This window comes from Seriola dumerili, unplaced genomic scaffold, assembly GCF_002260705.1.
Source record: "Seriola dumerili isolate Sdu_G_001 unplaced genomic scaffold, Sdu_1.0 BDQW01000432.1, whole genome shotgun sequence".
In the NCBI taxonomy this organism is placed as follows: Eukaryota; Metazoa; Chordata; class Actinopteri; order Carangiformes; family Carangidae; genus Seriola; species Seriola dumerili.
In genome coordinates this window covers 6090724-6107342 of record NW_019174687.1, presented here as the reverse complement: position 1 = coordinate 6107342, position 16619 = coordinate 6090724, and the positions used below count along the sequence as shown (strand labels likewise).

The 16619-nt window shown below is 39.6% G+C and overlaps 1 protein-coding gene across 1 annotated transcript in view; it reads left to right on the top strand.

Annotated features, from left to right (window-relative positions):
* Nucleotides 1-16619, top strand: part of LOC111233853 (contactin-associated protein-like 4) — a 128481-nt gene that overhangs the window by 94529 nt on the left and 17333 nt on the right. The window contains exons 14-18 of the mRNA XM_022761754.1: nt 1480-1513; nt 2992-3119; nt 3743-3913; nt 6422-6640; nt 16126-16365. Of these exons, the coding sequence (XP_022617475.1) occupies nt 1480-1513; nt 2992-3119; nt 3743-3913; nt 6422-6640; nt 16126-16365 (792 nt within the window). The remainder of the gene's footprint in view (nt 1-1479; nt 1514-2991; nt 3120-3742; nt 3914-6421; nt 6641-16125; nt 16366-16619) is intronic.

Here is a 16619-nt window from a genome sequence, read left to right as displayed (position 1 = left end):
ATTTGTTTAATACCTCCTCATTTTGGACTGACTGTTGAGTTAGATTAATGTTTCCTTCATTTGGTCATGTGTTTTCTTATTGACTCAAAGATGGTGAGTGTTGGAAAAAGAATGAGAATTAGTCTTGGTAGCTGTAAATTTAGTGTGCACTTTCAAATTCTATATACAAGAGCAACAGTGCATCATATTGTGTGTTATAAAACCCGATTTTTAACAGTTATGTGTATTTGGTTAGCATATAGTTCTAATGGACACAATGCAATATCATCTAAGCACACACACAAACACACTGTCTTGTTTACCAAATGATCATTGTGACAAATGATAACAATAGATGCTACTCCGGACACCTGGACCATGTCAATCCAACCAGCAGATGTTTTAATCTGGACCATAGTGGTGGACCAGTTGACACTGCCATCCATGGAGTCATACCACTATCATGGCTAAAATGAATGAACCACAACCTGGATAATCAAATAAACATTTTAAACCATGTATCACACTTTATTTTGATTGCCAGTTACCCAGTGGACATCCAGACATCTATTGATAGCAAGGACACACCTTCAAAGTTTCTAACTCCTGTGGAACTACAACTGTTATATAAGAGAGAAATGTGAGTGTTGAAGCAACTTTCTCGGGGGTGGCTAATAAAATGATGGATGAAAATAGTGAAAGTGGTAGAAAAGGAAGAATGGGTAGAGAAATTGAGGTTCCATTATAAACCCCCTGCTGCTGTCCAGGAAAATAAAGAAGCGCTGACTCAACAGAGACCTTTCCAATCACCTTCTCTCCATCCTCTCCACCTACACACTCTCAGAATGTGAAATACATTTTTCAATATATACTATCATCGCCTTCCACCCAAAATAATATATTAAGTGTTAGGGGTAGGAGCTGGCAAACATCCCTCAGCTTCAAACACTGAATTCATCTTCGGAGGTTGAGAGGTGGGGACTCTTTCCATACAGCGCAAAGCTATTTTCTCATCTTGGACACAATATTGCATGCAGTATTTCCAAAGACAGCTGTGTTACAACCTTTAAGTATTGTGAGCATCTTAGTTGACTATGGACAGGTGCAAGAGGCTGCAGTGAGTGGCGGTCTCGCAAAGAATGGACCATTAAAAATTATCCGCATCCTTTAGATAACCTTATGTTGCCTTGGTTTACCTTTTTTTATTAAAACCTCATATCGTTTTCAGTTAAGCTGCAGTGTGCACTTATTTAAAAACACAGATCAAACAACCTCAAAGGTGCAGGTGGAGGTCTCATGACAGAACATAATGTATGACAGTGACATATGAGCTCCAGTCTGTGAGGTTACAAGCTCAAGTAGAACAAGAGGTTTCCGGAGATAAAACGAGAATATTGTTAGACATGTTCAGGGAAGTGACGGGTGTGTTTTCTCGTGTGTGTGTGTGTGTGTGTGTGTGTGTGTGTGTGTGTGTGTGTGTGTGTGTGTGTGTGTGTGTGTGCTACTGCAACTGTGACGCTGACCGCATGGAGTGGTACTGGCCTTTATAAATGTCCAAGCATTAATGCTAGTTTGATGAACTTCTGTTTACTTAAACAGAGTGGAAAACCCTCTTTACCTTACAGTGTAATCCAGTCGAACAGTCCTGCTATCAGTCCAATGTTTATGAAACTTTTTGATAACTATGTGAGAGAGATGTTGCTTCTACTTAATTTTTTGCATGTAGTTACTGGTTTTGCTGTATTGAACTGCATTACTTAGAGCAGGGGTGGCCACCAGCCAGTCTGCAGGTTTTTATTTATCACCTCACGATTCGTGATTTCACTGATGAGGTCCCCCTCTGCTAATCAGTGGGTGGAGTGTTTGTTTGGATTTGGTTGATTTAAATAATTATGCAGCATCAGCAGAGGTATGTCTTCTCTTTTATGCTTTGCTTTTATTTCTTGAATTTAGCTGCAGTGTATAAATTAATAAATAAAGTTTAATGCTTATAATGATACTTTTGGGGCAGTTGGTCTTATCAGGGGATATTACAGTTAAACTCAGTGTGCTTTATATTAGATTACACACAGAAACAAGTGCAGATTAATACAGTAAAAAATAAAATACAAGAAAGTGTAATTACAACAAAATAAAAAGTACAATAAACAGAGGTACATAAAGAGAAGGGAAAAACAAATATTACTCCTGAAACTTAAGAACAACCAAAAGTGTACAAAATAATTCAGAAAATATGTTGAACTGATCAGATTTATTTTACAAATTGATCAGATATTGCTGCTTTATTTTTCTTGTGTAAATCCATTCAGATTATTACCAAAGGAAGATATTTGTTCAGGAAAAACACTTCCTGACCAATCCTCTTATCTTCATCACACCGTGCTTCCCTCTTTCTACCTTTCTACCTCTTTTCATCTAATAGTCCAAACTGTCAAACAGTTCAGTGCTGACAATGTTTTTACAGACCAATCATCAGATTCTCACAGTGCTGAAAGAACACACCACTCACGTCTGGAGACATATCAGTGCATAAGTGCATAAAGCTGAATATGGGTGTAAATGGACGAAGCTGCTCACTCGGCTGTCTGTGTGGACGGCACTTTTGGAAATTGCTGTCACAGAAATTGACTGAGATGAGAGTGTTGAGTGTCAGGATCGACACAGATACACTGACTCACCATTAAAATGTCTTCCTGGGAAAGTGTCACATCATCCTCTCTTTCTTCTCCTCCTTCTCCTCCATCCCTTCTTCATTTCTTTTCCTTCTCCTCTTCCCTCATGATCTACCCTCTTCCCGTGTCTTCCTCCTCTGCCCTTCCCCTTATTCCTCTTCTCCTACTCCCTTATTTCCTTCCCTCTCTGCCTTTCTCCTCCACTTTCTTTACCCCTTTTTCTTCTTTCACTTCCTTTACCTTTTGCTTTTTCTCTTCATCTTCCTTAAACCCTCTTCCCCTCTTCCCCTTGTTCTCCTTCTTCGTCTTTTATCTCCTCGTCCTCCTCCTCCTGCTGCAGGGCTGAAGACTCAGGCCTGCTAACCCATAAGGAGAGCCTCCCTGTCAGGTCTCTGGTGCTGGGTGACATCCAGAGGCCGGGGTCAGAGGCTGCCTACAAAGTGGGACCTTTTCGTTGTCATGGAGACAGTAAGTCCAGCTCTGGTTGCCTGGTTACACTTAATGGAGGCATGACAGAAATCTTTCTATCAAGGAAAACACTGTCACCTGTTCTGCTTCTTTCTTCCGTTTTGTCCAAATGACTAAACTGACATTTTTATTTGAATAGGTAAATTCATATCAGCTATCAAGCAACATATTTCTAGGAGAATAATGCTCTCAGGCCTGTTGTTGATATGGAAATGCAGGATTATATGTTACATATTTTATTCCACCTGCCAATTATGTGATAAATGAATCCCTCTGGATAATATACCTCCACATCTAGAAGCTTATTATCACAAGCAGAACTGTTGCTAATGCATATTTCCTTTTAAGTTTACACACTCTAATACTTGCTTCTCATTAAATGCATTACAAGGTAAATCAAAGTAGCATGCTGCTTTTCCTTCTTTCAATTAATTGTAATTACAGCCAATATTATTTACTCAAGTATATAGATAAATAAATATTTGTCATAATTAATCAAACCAGACCGTGTAGCAGAAATCATACCCTTGTGTGAGCTCATTAGCTGAACATGTTGGCTCATTTGTTTCCTGCCTGATTTCCATTTAAAGGTCCTGACTGTGAGTTTTCATTGTGTTTTTCAGAGAACTTCTGGAACGCTGCGTTTTTCGACAAGGAGACGTCGTACCTCCACTTTCCCACCTTCCACGGGGAGCTGAGCGCGGACATCTCCTTCCTGTTCAAAACCACGGCCTCCTCTGGTGTGTTCCTGGAAAACCTGGGCATCAAAGACTTCATCCGCATCGAACTGAGCTGTGAGTAGGAGCTCCAGGGTAAAGAATTAATCCGGATTAGAGCGATGTGTCAGTGGAACCTGGAAGTCAAAGTCTTAATCTTGAATCAAAGAATTAATCTGTATCAAACTAACCTGGGGGGAGAATATTTAGGTTTAATTTAGGTTGGAACTGAACTCAGCTGTCTTGACCTTCCTGTCCCCCATTTATAGCTGCACATAGTTAAATTGAACAGTCTCTAACTGGATCCTAATCACCTGACACCGGAACATTACAGCCATATTTAATTGCTCAACATCTGATTGAGAGCAATGGTCCCTCAGGGCTGTTAAGATTCCTCTTCTTTGGAACTGGAGCCTCACCTGAACCGTAAATGATAAAATTAAAGATAGCCCCAGAAGTAGTGTCCACACATTTTTGGCTATATAGTATATGTAAAACAGATGTTTAATTTCAGCTTCGTAAGGAAATCTCAACTTGAAACCTACTTTAATTTGAGAATGTGTTGCTCTTTACACACTTCAGGTCTATAAAAGAATAATTCATCATTCTGAGAAATATGTATATTTGCGTTATTTCCAAGACTGATATGAGAAGATTGATATCAATCCCATCTCTGTGTGCCAAGTATGACATTTCAGTTTAAATACTGTATATACTGTATAAATAGACAGAATCAGTGAGTTTGACTATGTCCAAAGTGAGAAAATATGTCGAGCAGCCATGTCATATATTTAACTTAAACAGAGAAAGAAATGTGAAAATTACACTTTGTGATTTTAGGGCGAGTTACATGCTGCAAAAGTCAATTTGAAATGTCTGCACTGCCGAGTCTATTTTTGCTTTGTTGCAATGATGGTTTAGTTTCTGAGAACAAACATCCACTTTCCTTCACTTCAGGTTTCTGTTTTCATTACTTGAACAATATTTTCAGCTGTATTCTGCTTAACTTCCTAGCTATCGCCTACGCTGTGGGGCCACTGTGTGTGTCATTTGGAATATGACAGCAATAACCAAGAGAGTGTTAATTTACTTTATGGGTACCTCAACATTGGTGCTGGGTCGGTGTTGTACATTTACAGCCCCCTTTACTGTGGTGTCGTTTTAAAATAGGACGTAAATAACCCCAAGGGTGTTCTTTACTATGCCTATGGTTATGACAGTAATGCAGCAAGGTATGAGGTTCAGCTTTACGAGTGGACGTGATGTGGTGTTTAGAAAGTCTTGTATAGATGCCTTGAATCAGTTATTACAGGCAGTTGCTGTTTGAAGCTCGATCAGCCTGTTTCAGTTTAGTCTAAGTTCAGTTTGATGTTTTTGTGCTGCATTTTGTATTTCCTTATAGATGGGATTTCAAGGGACACGCACAGAATCTAATACAGGGACACTGCTGCACCAACAGCCTCTGTCCTCAGGGAAATCATTGTCAGCGTGGTGTTCAAGCTCTGAATACTGCTGCTCTGTTGGCAGCTGCCTCACATCGCTCGGTAACACTGCAGCTGGGCCCGAGAACAGCCTCTAAATGAAGTTACCAGAGGAAGCTGGGATATTGTTTCATCTTCTTCTGTACTCCCAGAGTAATACATCTTCTGCTTCCAAAACATGAAGGATGAGGGTTTGTTTCAGAAACACAGATAATTTCCAAGATCCTCTCCTTTTGTTGGAATGAACAAAAGAAGGATTTTGAGAACAGAACAGTCCTTTCCAAAGGTGTAAGTCTTTGAAGTGTGGGTAGGACTGTTCAGCTCCTGCTCAGTATTATCACAATGTCCCATCATGGCTCAGCGATACGATGTTGTATACGTATATGTATTATACCATCGTGGGCCATTATGTTGATCCCTGAGCTTAACTGCTCACTGCATTGTGTCTTGGTTTGTCATGTATTATCCAAAACATTTGCCAACTGGTTATCCATGAACAGTTTCTCAGTTGATTTTCTACAAAATATATAGTTGTTATATGACTATGTAAAATTAGATTTACTGAGATATATAATGTTTTCCACTGCTCCAACTATAAGCAACCAAATACAAAATACAAAACTAAATTTGATGCTGGACTAACTTGTGCAGTAGCTGAGACATCTTTTCATCAAACACACATGCAAATACATCTCTCTTCAAGGGCTTCGTCAGAGCAGCATTTTTTGCTAGTTGCTAGTTATTAAGACAATGATATCTTATATATTCACTGTCCTTTTCAAGAGTGAAGTTGGGAAGAAGTTTCTTAAGCAAGTATGAAGCTTTTTTTAAATTTTAAGTTTTTAAATTTTCTTCTCCTAGAAAGAAAAAACCTCTGTAAAGACAGAGGTCAGTTCTACTGGATAATTCAATGATAACATTAGGAAATAATCTTGATTATTCTGCTTATAGTTGTGTGTCTCTATAGGACCTCACAGAACATTTCTTCTTCAAACGTTTTTTCACTTCATGTGCTCTTTGTTTCCCGTCTTTGTCTCCATTGTTTGCAGAAAACATAACCTCATCCTCTGACTCCACCTTCCTGTCTCGTCTGTTTTTTTTTCAGCCTCCACTCTAGTGCTCTTCTCTTTCGATGTGGGTAATGGCCCGCTGGAGGTTCGCGTGGAGTCGAGCGTCCCACTCAACGACAACCGGTGGCATCGAGTCCGAGCCGAGCGCAACGTCAAGGAGGCGTCGCTTCGATTGGATGAACTTCCTGCCGCCACGCAGCAGGCTCCTGCTGACGGACACTTCCACCTGCAGCTCAACAGCCAGCTGTTCATAGGTGAGGAACAAATACATGATGACAGGGAACATTTGCCTCATTAGTAGCAGTGTTGGTGCCTTTGACGGCTTTTTATCCGGAGCATTTGTCTGATCCTCTGTATCTCTCCCACACTTTGGTATACATACATATACGGTATAATGCTTATCTTCTCATAAAGTATCCTCTTCGTTGTCCAGGGAAACAGTTGAGCTCAGTGTTTTTGTCTCAGCAGCTTGATCACAGAACACTTAGTCCGATTTTTTTTCTTGGTGCCACTAGTTTAACTCTCTGCCTCCTACTTTAGTTCACATTAGACCCCGCTGTATGAAACATTGTACTGTTAGGAGCTGTTTGTATTTTCTTTGGTATAGAACAGTTCATCTGTGTGGGAGTCAATTTAGCCATCTGTGTATTGGAGGATATTTTCCTACAATTATTTATACAGTATATATTATCTGAAGTTACACGGACTGAAAACAGAAGAACTACAACATGAAGTTTTATGGGTGAAGCTCATGTGCCATTTCTATTGTCTGAAGTGCAGAATTACTTCTCTGCTCATTTTGTGGTTGTAGTTTGTATTTTGCTCAACAAACATGCTGTTGAGTGTTGTCAGTGTGGGTAAGTCCCCAGTTGTGACAGATGTTCCTCTTTCCTCCTGCATTTTGCCATCATCTGGCATCTGTCTGTTTGTGACTGATGCGCCAGCAATTCAGGCAGTGGCTCTCCATTCTGTGCATAACAGTGGAGTTATGTTAAGTCGAGTAACAATTAGCAGTGTTTGTCAGGTTCATTGGAGCTCTTACAGTCACAATTTTTATTAGTGAGTTTTGAACAAAGGTAGTTGTGTGCAGAGTGAAGGAAGGAAACATTGGAGAGTGACTGCAAAATGGATTAAAGCTTACAAAACTTTATGGACTGAACACAGGAAACATTTCGATCCTATCAGATCTTCATCATGCAAATGGTCAACATGGCAAAAAGCAAGATATAAGCACACAACTGCTTATTCCTTGGTTACGTCCCAGTTAAGTAATCAAACAAAAAATACAATCATAATTTACAATACAATCCTCCAGAAACATTGTCAGCAACTGAAATACTTTAAAGAAAGTTGCATGAATAAAAAAGATAATACACACAAAGTACATTACTATATATATAAATTTGTTCAAAAGATGCATAGAGGATAACATGACAACAGGAAAACCTCCCCCACAAAGAAATGTAGGGAATTTATAGGTGGGGATTTGGTTTAAACAACTAATGGATTCTTTCTGTTATTTTGTCAAACTCTTGTAGTTGTTTTGTTTTATATTTTATAAAATCACCTTACTAGGTTAAGATTTAATATCACCTGTAAAAACCTACCTAAACAGGCTCTGCTGGACATACTCTAGAGTTTGGTAATTTCAGGTAATCTTACTAACTGAGAAAATAATAACTTGTATTTTTAGCTTATTATTTGTGCAGGTGCTGCTGATTTACAGAGGAGGAAATGTTATAGGTGGAGAAGAGTCCGACTCTTCTGCCTTAGAAATCACTGCTGTTTAACACTTGCCTCTGAATGGTGATACATTTTTGGATGTAGATTAAGTCCTCTGCCTGTACGGCCAAATCTGAGTGAAAAAATAAAGTTGAGAGATCAGTAGCAGCTAGTACAGGATGTGATCCTTGATTGTTCTGTGTTTCCCTTTCAGGATGGGATTAAATCCTCAGAAAAGAGCTACAAATATTCTCCTTTTTTCACAAATGCTAATCCCCTTAACAGGATTGGATATGAAAGTGCTGAGACTGCACATGTACCCTTCAGTATAAACTCCGGATAGACTGAGATCCAAGCCCCAAGACGGTAGCAAGTCTGACCTCCTGAAAAATACTGAAAAAGAGAAAGAAATCCTCTGTCACAAAGCGCTAAACTGCTGTTAGCTAAAAGCTGCTTAGCACTACTGGATATGACATTGCTGAGTCGACAGCTTCTGACCACTGATTACGTTCAATAAATAAACATGCAGCAGGGAGCAGTGATTATACATAGTGTGGGATGTGACTTCTTGCAGCGCGGGTCTTTAAGTAATCTGTAAATGAATCCGTACTCATTAGTGGTCATGTAATTAACACACTGCACACTGAGAACTACCAACTTCATCAATACTGCACCTCTGTTTATCTCAGCTTTATCGGTTCAGCTTCTACATAGACTAATTCTCTCTTTAACCTCTGAGTCTGTGTGTCGAGCTGCAGGTAGAAAAAATAATGAAAATCCATAATTTATTATCAGGTTTTAGCGCTGTGTAAATATGATGTACTGTATGTCACTCAGTAAACACAGTGTGGAGGGAAAACAAACCAACAAACACTGATGAGATCGGACGAGGGCGGTAGCAACAGCAGTAGCAGGGAAATCAAGCTGAATATTGATTGGATGAATGTGTTTATCTGATAATCCGCTCTGAATAGCCAACAGGTCATCACCATCAGCCTGAACCCGTATATGTTTACCTCTACAGCACAGTGTAGTGGAATAAGCCTCATGGATTTATAGATTGGAACTGAAATGTGCTGGTATTTACTCCCATGCTGGTTTGTTGATGGATGTTTGTGGTACAATGCTCTGACTTGATTTGAGAAGATCAGCAACCAAAAGATAGTCACAGGTTTGATCCCTGTAACAAAAGCTGATGCATCCTTCTGCAGCACTAGGTTCTGTCAGAGTCTTTGAGTAAGACAGTAAACCCTGAATACACGAGCTGAGCATCAGGTAATCTGAAAATAAGGCACCGTTTCTTGTGTGATTGGCCAAGAACACAAATAATTAAGAAGCAGCAACAAAGCTGGTTTGGCTTCAATGGACCAATTTGTAATTTAATTGCAAATAAAGCCTCCTAAATGTTTGAATACTATCTTTAAACAAACTCTACAGATCCTTTAGTTACAGTAAGTAATCAGTACAATAGAAGTTTCTGTATTTCAGTGAATTTTCTCTTTTCACTGGTTTGATGTGGGTGCCGCTCAGCTGGAAAAATGTGATGTCGCATACTTTTAAACACAAATCAGCCTTTGTAAATATTTGAATTAAAATCTGATGACAGTTGTGGGGCTGTTTGGATATGATGTCAATCAGTTGATTATGATGAAGCAGATAAGCTGAGCTTTTGAGTTCAAACTTTCTTAACTTTAACTTTGATTGTGGCATATTTAGTGATACATATATAAAGTTATAAAGAGATACATAAGTTTTCAGGGGCTTCAGGTGTAATTACATTACATACTGTCTGAATTGTAAAGTAAACACAAGAAACTTGTGCTACAGAAAATGGACCAGACTCAGTGAATAGCTCCCTAAGCTTAACATCCTAAGTCCTATGATAAGTATTAATTTAGCTATACAGACTAATGAGCAGTGATAACTAACATGTCTTCGGGGTCATCAGGTGGGAACCTCCTTTCACCAGTGTTTCGTCTAGTTGGTCCCACGACACCTCCAGGAGGCTAGACAGTGATCACTGGTGTCCCAGAGTCACTCACCTAATGCCAGCCATCACTGCTCCTCACACCACAACTATTTTCTCCTTTATCTTGCCTATGCTACCACAAACAACATCATCAACTCGGACAAAACACACTAGCAGTTTCAGCAAACAAAAACTCCCCTAAACAGTTCTGTTCTGTTGTGTAGGACTAGAGGGTAAAGTCAAGGAGAGATGCCTTGTTGGGCTAAACTCTCCCGTGCCGGATTAGGCTGTGCTCTACCTCCCCCTACTCCCCCACCCTCCAAGACAGTACAACTCACCATACAACTCACCTAAGACAAACAAACTCACCTAAACAGTCAAAGACACACTACAAACCAATTCAGAACAATACAAACAAACAATACAGGCCAACTCACCTGGACTAACCACATGGTCTCAAAGAGGCTCACACAGGCCACACCCCCCACTTAAAAACACTTCCTCTTCCTGGATTTCTTCCTTGCTTCTCCTAAGAGAAAATATAATCTACAGCTACCTCAAACCAAACTCTGTAACAGTTGAATTTGCAAAGTAATTCTTAACCACAACTTTTAAAGAAAAACATTGGAGTAAAACAAGTAAGTAATTAGTAAAAACATTTCCTCTAAAATGTAGCAAAATGAATTTAACCTTGCTCTAAATAGAAATACCTTTAGCATTCCATGTATTCAGGATCACACTTCCATAGTCAGTAATAATGTTAAATAAAACAAAACAAAATAAAATAAGTAGTAAACAAGAACAGAATTGCACAGTAGAGTCGGACTTGTCCTAGTTTGGGTGATGCTACAAATGTTGTTGATTATTTTCACTTGGTCCTTCCTGAGAGGTAAACATGGCTTTCAAACTCCACTCCCCCAGTTTGTTATTCAAGCTTTCTCTTAAAAACTTGTGTTTTCTAAACCCAAGACAAGTTGCATGGGTCATGTGATTTGATAAACCTCCTTCCAGAGCCACAGAGAGTTTATAGGCTGTGTGGGATTCCTCATGACCAGTAAAATGAACAATATGAGCAAAATTGGTGCTGAAGCAAATGTTTTCATTTCTATGTTTGGGGCTTTCTGTGTGACTGATTACTATGTACAATGTACAGATTTTTCATGAGTACACAATCCACGCCCTGTAGACATACTGTATGTACAACAAAATAATGAGTTATTTGGATTCACAGCTCTCACCACGGGCTTATTTAAATTGAAAAACCTTCTTTACCAAATGTATTGTATTTATAAGTCTTGATTTGCAAGGCAGACTGTTTCATTGTTTGAATTGTGAGCTGCTGTGTTGATTTGTATAAATTCATAAGCTATATATCAACGTACATTGTATTTATGAGTGATAATCCTGCCTTGCTTTATTAGGCAGTGAATTCCACTGTTTTGATTAATAAGTCGTGTTATTGCCTTGCATGAATTCATAATTCACCTCATTGTTCATTTTCCAATTCCTTTATTGCTTTTTGTATTGTAGGTGCTGAAAAATCCATAGGCAGCAATTTTGAGTGAGCATGCGATGAATGCAGAAATTACTTCTGTTGTGGAGGTTTATTATCTATTGTCTTGCCTTGTTTGGATAGTTAAGCCTTTGTATATTTGTGCTGTGTCTCTATCTACCGACTGATGTGCTCACACACACAGAGTTTATTCTTCTTCACTGTCTCTGGTTTAGAGAAAGCACTTGCTTGGATGAGGATTTTCAACACTCCTTTGATCTTTGCTTCACGTATCCCTGGAAATGCAGCAGTATTGATGTTAGAGGATTCTGTTATACATAATGTAAGTGGTATCCTGACAAGTCGTCTGTGTTGACTGATGAGCTTTTGTTTCCTCCTCTTTGCTGTGCCATAAAACACAGTTCAGTTACATAGTTTAAAAAAGAAACTGCTGTGTGGAGGTATATTTTGATTTCAACATCACTAATCCTTCATAATGCACTGGAATAGACAATGAATATTATTAGTTCAAGGTGAACAGGAATTGCTATAGTATCTGTATTGATTGATGCACAGATTCTTCTGCACACTGTCCATACACAACTCAGATTATTGTGTATTGTTTTATCTGCATTATCCGACAATATCTTCTCAGTGCTGAGGCTGCGCTGGCAGTTATCTGATTGAGTTTTGAATTAATTCTGTCAACGTTTGCATTCCAAGTTTGATGTGCACATGAATCAGCTTGATGATCACTTTGATCTCCGTTTGACTAATTGTTTTCTCTTCAGTCCCGTGTGGTCTCAAGTGTGTATTTGTACACAATATGCAGATCTCATGTAGAGAGACTTGAATCATCTTGTTAGAGCTTACAATGTGCTGCTGGATGTGAAGCTGAAATTCTCCTGAAGGTCCCACTGATAGCTCTGCTTCTCTGGTCAGAGGTGGAGTTATCTGCATTTGGATTCTTTGATGTTTTCTTTGATCTCCTTGTCCTAAATTTCTCATTATGCTCTTTTAAGTGTTTCCTGTAAGCAGCGTCTCCATGTGATGCGGGGAGACTGTAATCCTTGTTGGAGCTGAAGTTTTACAGCAGGATAGTCTGGCTGTTTGAAGGGTTTGTTCTCTAACAACTTTTCCCTGCTTCTGTTTTGTAGCTTTGATCAGAGGTGGTGGTCCTCAGGGATGTGTCTCTGGTCCCTGCTAGAATCATCTCTTTCATATATACCCCCATGTTGAAGAACAGTTTCTAGTAGTCATAAAGGTTTCCTGAAGTGAGAGGAGTTATTTTGTACATCCAGGGTTTCAAAAGCAACAGTCCTGTTCATCTTCTACATTGACGAGGTTACATGACTGGCAGTCGCAGCACATCCGAAGCGTGAATGTGAATGAAACACTCTTGGTTGAATTAGTAGAAAATATGAGAAAATTGTCTTAAAAAATATCCAGTTCTTTAAGAAAAAGCCAGAGGTAAAAACCTGTGGACATAAAAAAGACATAACTACGACACTTAAGTTGGACTTTGGTAAGAAACATCCGATCAATGGGCTTAAAATTCTGTTGCATCTGCTGCTAACTGTGATGGCAGGGAAAAGATTACACTCTGTAGAAACCTGATGATCAGTTCACTTTCAGACTCAGGAATTTGGCAACTATGGCATGCTGTTTTGTTGGCAAATGTGACAGCTAATTTAAAGCCCTTTCTTTGAATTAGCAACAGCTCTGACTGGCTTTGTGTCCATAGCAACAGCAGCTGAGACTCATGGGTGTCATAGAGCCATACCAAACTGATGGAAAGAGGAAACATCATTTCTTATTGTCATATTTAAATAATTATAGCACGGGCCATAGCATAAACTTAATTACAGTTAAACAATATAATATAACATAATGTCTTTTAATAATTTTTCTATTTGTAACTCCCAGTTTGCAAATTTTCAATTAATGAATGAAGCTCTACATTTAGTAATGCCAGTGGAGTTGCCAGGAGGTGGTTGGGGTGGATTACAGGCACACAGAGCTCACTACTGTCACACCAGAGAACAGGTTTCACATCCACAGTCCCACCTGTGGTTTAGGCCACAAAAACACTTCAGTTCAGTTTAAAGAGCCCATATTTTACACTTTTTCTGGTGTTATATTTGAAGTTTTGATATCCATAAGAAGATATATTTGGTTTTAAGTTCCAAAAACCATCTCTATGTAGGTTTAAACCTTTTCTCTCAGGCTTCTGTTGTTTCTTCTCTTGCAATGATGTGATGATGATGAAGGAATCTCTGTTGACACCGGCTCAGTTGTATATAAAAAGGTTTATTACAAAAAGGCACAGCATCGTTGAACAAGCATCAAAAACAGCCTGTGAGAGGACCCAAAGCCAAAAAGGATCTTCCTCGTTTATCCCAAACTCATACAATTTATAGGTTGTATGTTCCCTTGATACATCACAGCTAAGTCCTAGTAACCTATAGAAGAGCAGAACCAACATTTATGTCCATACAAGGTCATTCTCTGAGTGCAGATACAGATAACATAAACTTAGCAGGTTATACAAAAGTCAACGTTGAGCAATGCAGGGGAGAGGAGAGCAGAAGAGGTACTCCCCCTCTTCTGGCCCCTGGCCTTCACTCCTATAGTATCCTTCATAGCTTTTCCATCCTGTACTCATCTCTCAGTTAAGATACCACACTTCTTTCTGTGGCTTTACTAACAGGTTGGTGAGCCAATCAGAAGTGAGGCTCTGAGCCTCGCTTTTACTGACACGTTCACTATCAACAACTTTGCGACTTGCCAAATACGCTAATTATTTGCATCTATTAACATTGGGTTAATATAAGATGTAATTCGCTCGCAATTGTTTCCCTAAAAGCATATTTGTATATAAACGTAACAGGGTTGCTTTAAGATATCTTTAAATATCATGTGTCCTTAAATATACAGATGCTGTGGGATGCCACTTATTCAAAGTCGTTATATTTCTGCTTTGTCATGAGCTAGTTGCACATTGAAAAACCCCATCCCAGACTTAGGGTTAAACATGTGCCCCTGATATCTTAAGCACACAAAGCAGAAGGTGGAATGACTGGGTTAAGCTTGCTGTGACTATGACACTGATTAACATACAAAGGCATTTGCATAGGAAGTGCAAACCATGCCCTAATCAAGAAAGGTCACATTATTTGAGTGCACGTGAGGGCGGCCAGTGTGTCAACCCTCTGAATGATTATTTAAAGATTAATTATTCCAAGGAGGACATTTTGTCATCTCTGAGTTATGGCCATTCAGTTTCCTCAGTCTTAACACCTAAATGTTGAACAATGATTTTCAGTAGTTGTGTCCGAGGAATCATTGAGGTAAGTTTCATATCCTGTGTTGCTTTGGTGGTTCAATAATTCATGAGTCAAATCAGAGCAAAGAGAAAAGGCCTTGAGGGGAGTCTAACAGAGCTCAGTGATTCATTGGTGTGAAAAGCTACTGCTGCTGCTGTACAATAGGAAGTTGTCACCTTCAAACCATGAATGGAAAAAGTTGCAGAATTTGTGATCTGAGCACAACAACTATCAGTCTGTTATCTTTGCAGAAAAGAGAGGTTGTCATGTTTGATGCAAGCGAACAGTAGGTGACCATGTAACATCTCAGAGAGAATGTACAATGTTGAGCACAGAGTGAGCTGAAGTTTTGAAGACTGAAATGAGTGTATGCAGTGGGTCCTGTTAGACAGACAGCTGATGAAAGTTATGTCCCCACAACCGTTTTTCACCTTCAGCTTGTTGCTGTTTTCATCGTTTCGTTTCATAAGAAGAGTGTTGTCAGTTTGGAGCTTGTGGGGGAGCAGAGGTGACGTCTGGATGTGCTGTAGATGACAGGAGGAGGAGGAGGAATGAAAAACAACAGAGAAAAAAAACACACAAAGACACAAAAAAAAAAAAAACAGAAGGCCTGGCATGAGCAGGGCAGAGTGCGTGCCATGGTTCCCAAAGGATGTCTCGGTTTTGAGTGAAGTGTTTCGCCAGCTATAGGATGGATTGTCATGAAATTTGGTAGTGATATTTATGGTTCCCCAGAGGATGAATCTCAGGGACTTCACTGATTCCTTGACTTTTCGTGTAGTGCCAGCGGCTGGCCAAAGTTTTCACTTTTATAGTGAAATATCTCAAAATTAACTCATTTGATTGGAACAAATTTTGTTTCAGATATTCATGATACCCACCTTTCATGAAGCACCATCATCAGGTCAAAATTTTAGCTGGACCAATACTTTGGTTTAATACCTGCAAAAGTAATGACCATCAGTGTTCATTGCACTTTGTGCTTACTGCGAATTAACATGTGCTAACTTGTTAAGCATGCTAACATCAGCGTTTAGCTCAAAGCAATGCTTTACCTGCAGTCTCGCAGGTCTGCTAGCATGGCTGTAGACTTAGTCTTGTTTATTAAGAATGGACATTGTGAAAATATCAACATTGATGACACCAATGCCGATGGCGTTAGTCTGTTAACATTAGATGTCTAAAATGTAAATGTAATCCTAATGTCATTCTCTGTTTTGATGTTGACAGGAGGCACAGCGTCCAGGCAGAAGGGCTTTCGGGGCTGTATTCGCTCTCTGCAGCTGAACGGCGTCACCCTGGACCTGGAGGAGAGGGCGAAGATCACGCCCGGGGTTCGACCCGGCTGCCCGGGTCACTGCAGCAGCTACGGCTCGCTCTGCCAGAACCAGGGCCGCTGTGTGGAGAGGGTCAACGGCTTCCACTGTGACTGTGGCCTGTCAGCCTACACCGGAGTCTTCTGCCATACAGGTACACATACAAATACACACACACACTTATAGAGTTGCTTATTTAAACCTTCAGAAGACAAAGAAATCTTATCTTTCACTAGGAGTCATGTTTTTGTCCACCTGATGAATGTAGGTCCAATATTCACACTGGTGTTGGCTCTGTTTTGGTCTCCACCAGCTACTAATAAGAATATCTGGCTCTTCCAGATCCACTTTCTTCATCAGCTAGTCGGTAACTTTGTCTTTCTGTTGTTTGGTGATGGGCAGGTAGTG